Consider the following 13,216-nt stretch of genomic DNA (forward strand, 5'->3'; position numbering starts at 1 on the left):
GGAAGACAGGGAATTTAGGAAGAAATACAAAGAGAACAGGAAAAACACAACAGCAACAAAAGCACATAATCAATACAGCATAGACAAACGACTTTGCAACAGGGGAGGTAATCCAGCCCCGGCAAGCAGCCATCCAGTCCTGCAGCCATTCTCGGCGCTGGTCACAGACGCGGGTCAGACTGGCGGTACAAAGCGGCGAAGGCGATGGATCGGGGGTGGGGAGGTGAATGCGTGCGTGTGCGTGTGTGTGCGTGTGCGTGTGTACGGGTTAAACGCAGAGCACCAATTTCGAGTATGGGTCACCATACTTGACAATACGTCACGACTTTACTTTTTACTTTACTTGAATATATTGAGGACAGCTTTTACAAATACAAATATAATTGTACAATTATGCATTCAGATTTTTCTTTTGATATGTGTTCCTCTCCAAATAACCATTCATGTGGCCTCAGTGTTTGGAATTCCTTGGGATGTAACAGGTACTCCAGATTCTGGCTAGGAGATTTATCAGCTCTGTAGGTGGCTTCTTCGTGGCTGTCGACCTATAATGACATGCATTTCCTACATTAAATAATAGTGTACCTTAATATATGCAATAAATAAATAGTTTTCATTTTGGTATAATGACTTCATTACCTCTTCCTCTACACTGAGTACCTTTGCAGGAAGCTGACATGCATCAAAACTTGAACATTTCTTGCTGTGTCACATACCTGTGGATCCTTTTTTGGGGGGAACATGTAATTTTTTTTGAGGAACAGAAAATAATTTGGAATTGGTGGATGGGAAATGTTCCTTCTTCATCCAAGTTTCTTGAGACTGATCAAGTTTCATAGGTTGCTCAGGTTGGAGCAATAGCTTTTGAGGAAGGTTATGCTGAATGATATTCTCTATGTATCTGTTTTGACTTTCGTTTCATTATGCAATATGGATTGTTTGACAATTCCAAACTAAGTCCTGTTCATGAGATTCTACTCAGGTCTCCCAACAGCAAGCCACTCCAAAGAGGAAAAATGGCAAGGAAGGTATTAAAGAGGACAGCGAGGATGCCTGGACACAAGTATGGGTTGTCCTCTTTTGCCAACCATGTCTCATCACCTGCCACTTGTTCCTTTACCTCTTGCATGACCTGCTGAATATAAGCAGAGAATTATGATTTGCCAATGATAGATGCATGTCTTCTCTTTCACACATTTCCCAGTCTTTAGATTGGGTAGTTTTTTTCCAGTGTATCCTCTTTGGATCTTGAAATTACACTTTCCAAAATATACAGACTTTCTTTGACAAGGTTTGTGATTTGTGGGGTTGTGAGCAGGGCACATAATGCATGGAACAACATTCTTGATTTAGTAATGTTGATGGCATTTTGGAATCTTGGGAAAGTCAAGTCAAGTCAAGTCACCTTTATTTATATAGCACTTTTAACAATACAGATTGTGTCAAAGCACTTAACAGTATCAAATTGGCGGATAGAGTTTCAGTAATGTGTAAAAATAGGATTAAACACTCAATTTTCAGTTAAGGCATTTCATTATTTTGTTCAGAGATGTCATTGTCTAGATCAGTTTAGTTTAAATAGTATCTGCTAAATCAAATTGACAATAATCACTAGAAATTAAGTGTCCCCAACTGAGCAAGCCAGAGGCGAACCAAAAACTCCCTCTGTGACAGAATGGCGAAAAAAAACCTTGGGAGAGACAAGGCTCAGTTGGGGGGCCAGTTCTCCTCTGGCCAGGAGATAATTGTTTTTTTATTGTTTACTTATTGTTTTAATTAAAATTTTAAATGTATAAATTTCTATTTTACATTGTTGCAATTTCTAACAATAATAGTATTATGGTATTTTATTATATTTTTAGTCATTTCTTTTATTTTTATTGCATTTAAGTCGAGGTCTTCACTGGGGATATGTCCCCGGGGCTCATCCAGGTGTCCCAGCCTCCGCCGATGAACAGGGAGACATCATCTCCTGGTGCCGATCCACCATCTGATCCGGACACGGGCTGAGAAACAGAATAAGAAAGAAACAGACAAATATTAGCGTAGATGCTATTCTTCTTACAATGTAACGAGTACATCGTGTGTTATGGGGAGTGTTTCCGGTTGACCTAATTAATGCAGCCTAACAATCATTTAATGGATTTGAATAATAGAAGCATATTAGTGTGTTATGTGTAAGCCAGGTTAAAGAAATGTGTAGATTTCTTTAGATAATCTAGATTTAAACTGACAGAGTGTGTCTGCCTCCCGAACAGCGTTAGGTAGATTGTTCCAGAGTTTGGGCGCTAAATAGGAAAAGGATCTGCTGCCCGCAGTCGATATTGATATTCTAGGTATTATCAAACGGCCAGAGTTTTGAGAACGCAGCGACGTGGAGGACTATAATGTGATAAGAGCTCGCTCAGGTACTGAGGAGCTAAACTATTCAGGGCTTTATAAGTAGTTAAGATTTTAAAATCTATACAATGTTTGATTTGGAGCCAGTTCTAGTAAGAACTTTAGCTGCTGCATTTTGGACCAGCTGTAGTTTGTTGATCAAGCGTGCAGAACAACCACCCAATAAAGCATTACAATAGTCTAACCTTGAGGTCATGAACGCATGAATTAGCATTTCTGCATTTGACGTTGAGAGCATAGGTCGCAATTTAGATATGTTTTTGAGATGGAAAAACACAGTTTTACAGATGCTAGAAACATAGCTTTCAAATGAAAGATTGCTATCAAACAGCACACCTAGGTTCCTAACTGATGAAGAATCGACAGAGCAGCCGTCAAGTGTTAGATAGTGTTCTAGGTTATTACATGTGGGGTTTTTAGGTCCGATAATTAACACTTCTGTTTTTTCAGGATTTAGCAGTAAGAAATTACTCATCCAGTTTTTTAGTTTCTCAATTTGGTGTGTTTCACCGGGCCGTTCAGAAATATAGAGCTGAGTATCATCAGCATAACAGTGAAAGCTAACACCATGTCTCCTGATAATATCTCCCAAAGGTAACATGTAAAGCGTGAACAGTAATGGCCCTAGTACTGAGCCTTGAGGTACTCCGTACTGCACTTGTGATAGATATGATACCTCTTCATTCACTGCTACGAATTGATGGTGGTCGGATAAGTACGATTTGAACCATGCTAAGGCACTTCCACTAATGCCAACAAAGTGTTCTAGTCTATTCAAAAGAATGTTAAGCGCTAAGATCCAGTAGCACTAATAAAGAGATACAATCACGATCAGATGATAGAAGCAGGTCATTTGTAACTCTAATGAGAGCAGTCTCAGTACTATGATACGGTCTAAATCCTGACTGGAATTCCTCACAGATACCATTTTTCTCTAAGAGGGAATAAAGCATACGTGGCAAAGTCTCTCAGTCCTTTGTCATCTGTTTGCCTAGAGATTGCCTGCCTGACAGCTTTCAAAATGTGCGCAAAGCAATTGTGCAGAACAGTATATGACTTCATTTCATTCCATGATTTTTCCCCATGCAGAACTCATATGCTCTGTTGAGGTAAGAGCTGATGTGCTGCTTGTTGAAAGCAAACATCACACTTTGTATTAAAGCCGTAATCAGTCTCGACCAGGTGAATATTTATTTGTGTGTATTTTGACAAATGCAATGTAAAATGCATTAGCCAAAATGTGATTGGTGGTACTGAGTGATCATTAGAACTTTTCCTTGTTGAGTTTACTTAGGTTTTACAGTGTAATAAAATTGAGTGCAAATGACAACTGGGTAAAAAAAAAGAAAAACTAAGTTAAGAATATTTGAGGCAACTGATTACCACAAAACATTTGAGTAAACAAATACATTTATTTTAAGTCAGTATAGCTTACAATTTTTGGGAAAGTGGGGCGGGGCTGAGAGCCGTGGGCTCCACCAAGCCTCACTTTCATGGTTCTCAGTCCCACCCCATGCATTAAAATGATAAATATATGTTTCACGAGTTCACACTTACATATATTTAGCATGAGTAAGGCAATGCGTATTTGGCAAGTATAGTAATGCGTGATTGGCGTGCTGTCCGGAGAAGGGCTCCGAGCTCAGGAATAGCCTCCAAAAAGCAATTAAGTGTTGGACAGCCGCCAGACTAAGACCCCCCCCCCCCCAAATACGCACTGAGATCTGGCGGGAGCTGGTTTCGAGAGGTCGCCTGTATGGAGTGCTCCGTGGGAGCGGCTTGTGGCATGGATGGGTAGGCCCCACCGGCTGCTGGTATGGACTGAGTGGTTTGGGGTGCCCGGCCAAAAGGGCTTGAACCGATGCTCAACGGTGTGCTTACTGCGTTGGAACGGGTGAGCCCTGCCGGCCGATGGAGGAGCAGCATGATTGTGGCCCTGAGCAGGAGGACCCGAGTTGCCTTGAGTGGAGCAGCTCACAGAGTTGGTTTATGGTCCCTATTGTCCATCAGCACCTGCTAATCAGAGGACAGAGTGTGGGTATCTGGCCGAGAGGGCCCATAAAGCCTCCGACTGGAGATCAAGACATTGGACGAGTGGGTCCTATCGGCTTGGCAGATAAAAAGAGTTCAGGACGTCTGACAAGGAGGACTCTCGTGACATCCGACGGGAGATCAAGACTTGCGGCATCGGATGGATGAGTCTGGCTTGCGGGTGGCAAGTAAAGGAGCCCAGCCAGGAGAAATCTTGCCGACATCTGACGTGAGATTAAGACTCACTGCATCAGACGGATAAGCCTTGCCGAGCGGGTAGGGAGAAAAGAAAACCCGACTGGACTGGGAGGGCTCTCGCAGCATCCGACTGGGAGATCGAGACTCAGGACATCGAACGGGTAAACCTAGCCAGGCGGAGGGAAAAGATGTCAGGTTTGGTTGAGAGGGTTCGGACAGTGTTTGGCGGGGGGACGAGACCCGTGGTGACGAACGGCTGGGGCTCGCTGCCCGCCAGAAATGTAGGGTTGGGTGGCCGGGAGACTCTCCAGCTTGTTGACCAATGAGTGCCTGATGGGCTATTTTGATGTGAAACTGGTTAGTTCTGATGTAGCATTGGAAAGCTTCTGAAGACCAGCTTCCTAGAATTTGGATCGGCTGCTTGGAGAGGCCTTTTTGGGCTGCTGATGTTGCTGCCCCGATACGAAAAGAGTGGTTGGAGAAATTTTTTGCTGGGATACCTGATGATTGCAGGACGGATCTGAGGTGTTTTTGGAATCAGAAGCGACCGACGGGTTTTTGGTGTCGTCTATAAATAGAGGTTCGAGGGGGGATTTGACCGGAGAAATTCTAAGGTGGAGGTACTCAAGAACGGACTGTATGGTTGGATTGGAGAAGAGAGTTTGAAAATGTAGATGAAATTATCTTTCTTAGCTTGGTCTGTCTTACTTTGTTTGATTAAAAACTAAATCGTTTCGCTATCGAGAATTGTTAGATCTGAGATAGTGGGGTTGATATCCGGATCGAATTTAGAGGAGATGGTGAGCTCTGAGCATCTCAGAAACTCAAAAAAGGCTAGAATGAACATGGCATCGAGAGTGCGGGCGGTACTGGGAGGCTGGTAACTTGTGCGGAGGGAGTGGATACATTTGCTGAGAATATCTAACGTTATGGGTAATCTGGAATCGGGATGAGTAGGCCGGGATTGTTGGATTCCCCTGATCAACATGGAGGTTTGTGAATTACTTATTTCGGGCGAGGGAGCGCTGTACATCAGCTTGTGGACAAATTGGATGCCGCTTATGTAACCTTTGATGGAACTGACTTGGAGACCCCTTGACGCTGTTGAGGAAAGAGATAAATGAGGTGATTGAGAGTAGGGAAAAATAGGAGAACGGCATATTGTAAGAGAGGTGGAATGACTTGAAACATCTCCATGCTGTCACGTATGACTGGAGGGTTCTAGGAGAAACTGCTTGGAGGATAGTGTCGAGCGATTCGTCGAGGAGGGGTTTTAACGGGTGAGTTACGTGAATATTAGTTCTGAATGGTGAGGTACTGGGGTTGGGAATTGGTCTGCCTCTGGAGCCAGCGTCCTGAATTTCTGAAACAGAAAACGAGATAGAGAGTCAGCATTTTGGTTTTCTGAACCTGGAACATGTTTGGCAATTATTATGAATTGGTCACATGCTGAGATCCATATTAAGCATCTTAGGAGAGGCGTGAGGGTGGGCGAATGGGAACGGCCTTTATTAATACACTGAACAGCTGCTTCATTGTCGCAATGCACTAAGATACTTTTAGAGGCCCATTCGTTCCCCCATGAGGAAGCTGCTACCACAACGGGTAAAGCTCAAAAAAGGCTGAGGACTGAGGGGAACCCTACAGCTGGGGGGGCCATGGAGACGAGAACCAGCGACCTTGGTAAAAACCTCCGAAACGATTGAGGGAGCTGCATCTGTAAATAGTTGGATGTCGACGGGAGACGAAACGAGGTTGTTATAGAAGAGGGAAAGGCCGTTCCATTGTTTAAGGAACATTAACCTGAGTTCGTTGCGGCATTTGTGAGATAAGGGAATGAGGTCCTCGAGCGCATGAACCGAGGAAGCGAGTAAGAGGAGATGCGAGATGAAAGGACAGCCTTGGGGAATGATGCATATGGCGAAGTTTAAATGCACGAGCAGTGACGGGAGTTTGCATTTGGAACAGCGAGAGCTGGCGAGGAGGGTAGAGGAGACGAGGATTATTCTATTGATCTTCTCCTTAGGCAGAGAGACCTGGAATTTAGCTCAGTCTCAAAGCGCTTTAAGGGGGAATCTCCTCAACCACCACTAATGTGCTGCATCCACCTGGATGATGCGACAGCAGCCATATTGTGCCAGAATGCCCACCACACACCAGTTTAACTAATATTTTATTCAATAGCACAATAAAAGATTGTTTTCATGAATACAGTAATATATTTCAGGGATATGAAAAATAATCTCAAGTAAATGTATTTTTCCTTAACTCTCAGGCAGTCAGGTAGGTGGATGCAGCACATTAGTGGTGGTTGAGGAGATTCCCCCTTAAAGCGCTTTGAGAACCCAGAAAAGCGCTATATAAATGCAATGAATCAATAATTAATTAATTAAAACAATCTTTTATTGTACTATTGAATAAAATATTAGTTAATTATTAAAGAAGAATGAAATAATAGCTATTATATTACTTTTGTAAATGCTCTGATGCTCAGATACTGTTATTTCCTTCTCACATTGCTGATTTCAACATTAACTCTTTACCTGAACAGTTTATGTTTTTGTATATGGTATGATTGTAATCCTTGACCATCATGTTTGGTTCAGGAGATATGACAAAATACATAATTTGGTTATGGCAGAAAGTAAAATGGTGTTTTTGCTATGCTCCATTTGTGAAAATGTTCAGGGCCCTAACCTGTACAATTGTACGAAGTTTCATGCTTTCATGAAAAAGTGAACATATCACCTCAAATTTTGCACATAACACCTGGACTATTTTAACTATTTTTTTAAATATGATATTTAATTATTTGAATATATTGCTACTCCTACTTTCTGTAAATAAAGTGTAAAATGAGCATCTGTATCATTACAGCAAAAGTATCAGAAATATTTTAGGGGGCTTTCACATTCATCCCACTTAACTTCTATGCTGAAAATGATCAAATGTCTTTAGTTACCATAAAACTTGCCATTTGTCTTGCACAATCCATCAAAATATCAAATAATTGCAACTGTTGTCAAATGGTGATTTGTTCTTTGACATTATTTTCTTTAGGTCCTACTGTAGGTTGCGCCGGCTGCTTGATGAGCCTTCTGGCTTTACATTTATGTATTTTGGCAGCAACATTCACTGCATTTAAGGTATATATTTTAACAGTTCATAGATTCCCTGGTAAAACAATCCCCTGACCATTGAATTGCTAGTGTCATGCTACTATTTGTGTTACAGGAATGATTTCTTACTAAGGAGATCTTTCTGCTGTTTCACTTTTTTATGTCAGTCAAGCTCTTCTGATTACTATAGGTTTCTGGTTCCTATAACCCCCCAAATAAAATCTAATAAAACTTGTATCATAACAAATATTTAATGCATTGCTAATAACAACTATAGCTGTCTTGAATATTCCAATCTCTCACATGAAAACAATCTCACATGCAATTTGTGACCCTTGACCACAAAACCAGTCTTAGATAGCACAGGTATATGTGTAGCAATAGCCAAAAATACAAAATTATCGATTTTTCTTTTATGCCAAAAATCATCAATAGGGTTTGGCTGCAGACATGCACTTGCATTTTCAGACTTGCACTCTCAGACATCTGCATTTCCGCAAGTGGTCACATGCAGTCTTTTTAGTTTTTATTTTATTGTATTTATTAATCATTTTTAAATTGAATCTCTCAACATTTTACACAAGTAGCCAGGTGAAGACAAGAAAAAATAAACTAAATTACAATGTCACTTGCAATCGCCGCTTACACTTTTCGCTACCTGCGTCACTTGCAATCCATACAAACCGTGCGTGTTTCCAATGGAGACAAGACACTGTGGTGGTTAAACGATTAAAACTAATTTAATATCATATCATACAGGGTCCTGCAAGTCATCTTTAAGAGAAAAAGATAAGACCCGCAAATCATGAACATGAATATGAACAGAATATGAACGCAATGCGCAAAGTCTCTTGTTAAGCGCTTTTAAAACATCCAGTAGAAAACAATAAACACTTAATATGGCTGATAGTGCTATTAAAAGATCAAATTCGATATACAGTTTATTAATTTAATGTACTACAAGGCAAGCATATGTCCGTGAACACAATGAGCAAACTTTCACTTTTCCTCCCATACAGCAAAACGCTTAATGTGGCATTATAACGGACTAACATGATAAAGACCAAATTCAGTAGGCTATTTCTTATTGTTGATGCAAACTATAGAGACCATATGAACGCACATTAAGAAATGCATTAAATTATATTAAAGGACCAACTCCGTGCAGGCAAGCAGATGAGCCCAGAAAGCAATGGGTTAAGTTGAACATTAAACATTTTCCTCCCGTAGAAAATCCTTATAAATAATACAGTAATGTAGCTTAATGGACAAAGACAAAAGGGCTGTAGACATTTTATTCTAAATGGGAAAACGCAAAACTTTGTGCGTTGCGTTTATTCTGGGCTCACCTGCTTATCTGTAGGCTACATATTAATTAGGCTATGTTTTAATAATGAAGAGGAGCATATTGAGTTTTGAGCATATTGAGCAATCTATTATATCACCGAAGCAGCAGAGAAAGCCTCAAGATGGCTATGGCTCAAGAGAGGAGATCCATGGAGGCAAAGTAGCTAGATTTGCCAACTGGACACAAGCTGGGGTCTGAGCAGCCTCAGCTGGGTCGCCTGGATAAGGGTGTATAATGTTGAAAGACCCGAAACACCCAATGATTCCAGGAACATCACTGAAGATGTGTGCAACCCAATCTGTGTCTTCTGTGAGGAGGACCCCATAAAAGCTATGATGAACCTAAGGAAAGAATACCCCCAGGGGTGCCCGAGGGGGGGGGGGGGGTGAGCACCCCAACCGGACGGATGCAACGGTACTGTATTAGACCAAGGCAATGGACAAACGAATAGCAGTGTACATGTGGCAAGAGTTGTAAGAACAAGCGAGGCCTGAAGATTCACCAAGGGAAGATGGTGTCTGGTGGGGTCAGGACCAACACAACGCACAGGTGCCCAACCTGATGAGACGCAGGCCCGGAGTCACCCCACAGTGCCCGGAACCTCCAAGTGTTGCAATTGACTCCCTCCAGCATCAAGTCTGAGAAGAGGCGGATCAAGTGGCCAGCAGCGAACATGACCTCACTGTGGAACCAGTTTGATATCGATGTTGACCAGAATCTGGAGGCCATGATGAGGGGAGATGTTGACAGGAAATTGCAAGCCATGACAACAATTATCATCAGCATCGCATCCGAACGGTTTGGTGCAGAGGTGAAGGAAGGAGGCTCCAAAGGATCTCACACAAAGAACCAACGTGAGGAGAGAATCCACAACATCAGGCAGGAAATGAAGACCCTGAAGCGACAATACAAGCAGGCAGGAGAGGAGGAGCGTACTGGCCTGGCACAGCTGATGTGCATCCTACGAAAGAAGATCAGGATCCTCCACCGGGCAGAGTGGCACCGGAGGCGCCGCCGCGAAAGAGCCCGGAAGCGAGCTGTATTCATTGCCAACCCCTTCAAGTTCACTAAGGAACTGTTAGGACAGAAGCGTAGCGGCCAGCTGGTCTGCTCTAAGGAGGAGATCGATCACCACCTGAAGGAAACATACAGCAACCCAGCGAGAGAACAGGAGTTGGGAGAGTGTAGCACTCTGTTAGATCCTACAGGGCCAAGTTTGCAGTTCAACATGGCAAAGCTGCAGCTGAAGGAGGTTCGAGAGGTCGTCGGGAAAGCGGGAGCAAGTTCTGCTCCAGGACCAAGTAGCACTTCGTACAAAGTGTATAAGAACTGTCCTAAACTCCTGCTGCGCTTGTGGAAGATCCTGCGTGTCATCTGGAGGAGGGGCAGGATTCCTGAACAGTGGAGAGTTGCTGAAGGGGTCTGGATTCCAAAGGAGGAGAACTCCAAGAAGATTGACCAGTTCCGCATCATCTCCCTGTTGTGTGTTGAGGCCAAGATCTTCTTCAGTGCTGTGTCCAACCGGCTGTGCACCTTCCTCTGAAAGAATACATTTATCGAAACATCAGTTCAGAAGGAAAAAAAAAAAAAAAAAAAAAAATTGCAGGAATGCCTGGATGCTTGGAACATACAGGTGTGGTGACGCAGCTCATCAGAGAGGCCAGAGAGAACCTGTCAGTGCTGTGGCTCGATCTGGCAAATGCATATGGCTCAATACCACACAAACTTGTGCAGCTCACTCTGACAAAACATCACGTCCCCACTAGGGTCAGAGACCTCATCGCTGATTATTACAACAATTTCAGGATGAGAACCTCTTCAGGAGTAGTGACATCAGGCTGGCATAAGATTGAGATCGGTATCATTACGGGCTGTACCATCTCCGTAATTCTGTTCTCCCTGGCCATGAATATGCTCACAAAGTCTGCTGAACCAGAGTGTAGAGGGCCCAAGACGAAGTCAGCTCAACGCAACAATAAGAGCATTTATGGATGACCTCACAGTCACCACAGAGTCAGTTTCAGGCTGCCAGTGGATTCTAAAGGGTCTCGAAAAGTTAATGGAGTGGGCACAGATGAGTTTCAAACCAGCCAAGTCGAGATCAATGGTGCTGAGAAGAGGAAAAGTCTGCCTGGATGAGGGTGTATGACGTTGAAAGACCCGAAACCCCCAATGATTCCAGGAACATCACTGAAGATGTGTCCAGTAGCATCAGTAGATGTATTTGTACAGTTTGGTCTTTATAATAGTCCGTTATGCCACATTATGCCACGTTTTGCGGTATGGGAGGAAAACACTATATACATATAGCCTACATTTTATTAATAAACTGTATATTGAATTTGATCTTTTAATAGCACAATCTTTACTTTTTTTTACGGTATCAAGATGGCGGCGCGAACACATCGCGAGGCTCAGCGTCTTACCAGATTTAGGAAAATAGTGTTAATTTACCTGGTTATTTCACTCGTGTTCGCGCGATTCAGCTATGCGAACTACAGCTATACAAAACAGTCACTTTTGGACATCAACAAACAGTGTTCCAACATAGTTTTAGATCATCCTTTCGACTTCAGCGAACTCCCGCCGGAGCTACTGAGATCACCGCGGACAAGCGGATCACTCGTACCGGCCGGAAGTGCTCGGCGTCGGCGTCGAGACCGTAAACAAAGACGGGGAAAGCGTGGAGGGCTGCGTGCTAAGCTAAGGCTAAACCCACATCGACCAGCTCTGCCCAGCATCTTCCTTGCCAATGTACGGTCTCTGATGAACAAGATGGACGAACTAAAGATCTGGACCCTCACACAGAAATGGCTTATGGACTGTAATGTTATGTTCTTCACTGAAACATGGCTCTGCAACGATGTCCCAAACAGCGTGGTGCATATGGATGGACGCTCTCTCTTCAGGGCTGACAGAGTAGCAGCAACCTCTGGTAAAAACAAGGGTGGTGGAGTATGCATTTATGTAAATAAATCATGGTGCAAAGACTCTGTCATTGTTGATACCTACTGCTCTGCTGAGCTGGAGTTCCTGATTATCAAGTGCAGGCCATTCTATCTACCACGTGAGTTTACTTGCATTGTTGCTGCTGCAGTTTATGTACCTCCGGACGCTAATGCTAACGTGGCTATGAAAGAACTTTGTGCTGCTATTAGCAAATTACAAACCCTGCACCCGTGGAGCCTTTATCGTTGCTGGGGACTTCAATCACTGCACTTTTAGATCTGTTCTCCCTAAATTTCATCAAAATGTCTCCTGCACTACAAGGGGACATAAAACATTGGACCACGTTTATACTAATGTGAGTGATGCCCACAAAGTCACACCCCTCCCCCACCTGGGTCAGTCTGATCACCTCTCTTTGTTCCTGCTCCCCAAGTATACCCCAGTCATCAAACGTGTGAAACCTACAATAAGGACTGCTAAAATCTGGCTGGAAGGTGCTGACTCCACTCTTCAACATCAATTCCAGCACACAGACTGGAGTGAGTTTGCTGTCCAGGCCACAACAAACTCTCAGATTAACATTGACATTTACACCAACTCTGTCATGGAGCACATCAACAGCTGTGTGAGCAGAGTGACCACACACAAAAAAATAAAAATTTTCCCCAATCAGAAGCCCTGGATGAACAGAGAGGTTCGCCTCCTGCTCAAAGCAAGAGATGCAGCCTTCAGGTCCGGAGACCAGGAGGCTTACAGCTCAGCCAGAGCCAACCTGAGGAAGGGTATCTGCCAGGCCAAACTCACACACAAACAGAAGATTGAAGAACACTTCAATTCTTCAGACCCCCGGCGTATGTGGCAAGGCATACAATCTATCACAGATTACAAACCACCTAACTCTGTGCCCCCCTCCAGCTCTGCCTCCCTCCCAGATGAGCTCAATCACTTTTATGCTCGTTTTGATCAAAATAATAAGGAGATCTCACTCAAAGCTGAGCATCAACCCAGTGAACTGCCTCTCACACTCTCCACATCAGATGTCTACTCCACGCTGCGTAAGGGGAATGCACGGAAGGCAGCTGGCCCTGACGGAATACCTGGTCGTGTGCTTAAAGCCTGTGCGGAGCAGCTAGCTGGGGTCTTCACAGACATTTTCAATCTGTCCCTGGCC

General features: G+C 43.4%; 1 protein-coding gene across 1 annotated transcript in view; it reads right to left on the reverse strand.

Annotated features, from left to right (window-relative positions):
- Window positions 1–1,392: 1,392 nt before the first annotated feature.
- Window positions 1,393–13,216, reverse strand: part of lgals8b (galectin 8b) — a 78,236-nt gene continuing 66,412 nt past the window's right edge. Inside the window, exon 9 of the mRNA XM_079442759.1 lies at window positions 1,393–2,006. Within this exon, the coding sequence (XP_079298885.1) occupies window positions 1,925–2,006 (82 nt within the window). The 3' untranslated portion in view covers window positions 1,393–1,924. The remainder of the gene's footprint in view (window positions 2,007–13,216) is intronic.

The sequence above is a fragment of the Barbus barbus genome (assembly GCF_936440315.1).
Source record: "Barbus barbus genome assembly, chromosome: 20".
In the NCBI taxonomy this organism is placed as follows: Eukaryota; Metazoa; Chordata; class Actinopteri; order Cypriniformes; family Cyprinidae; genus Barbus; species Barbus barbus.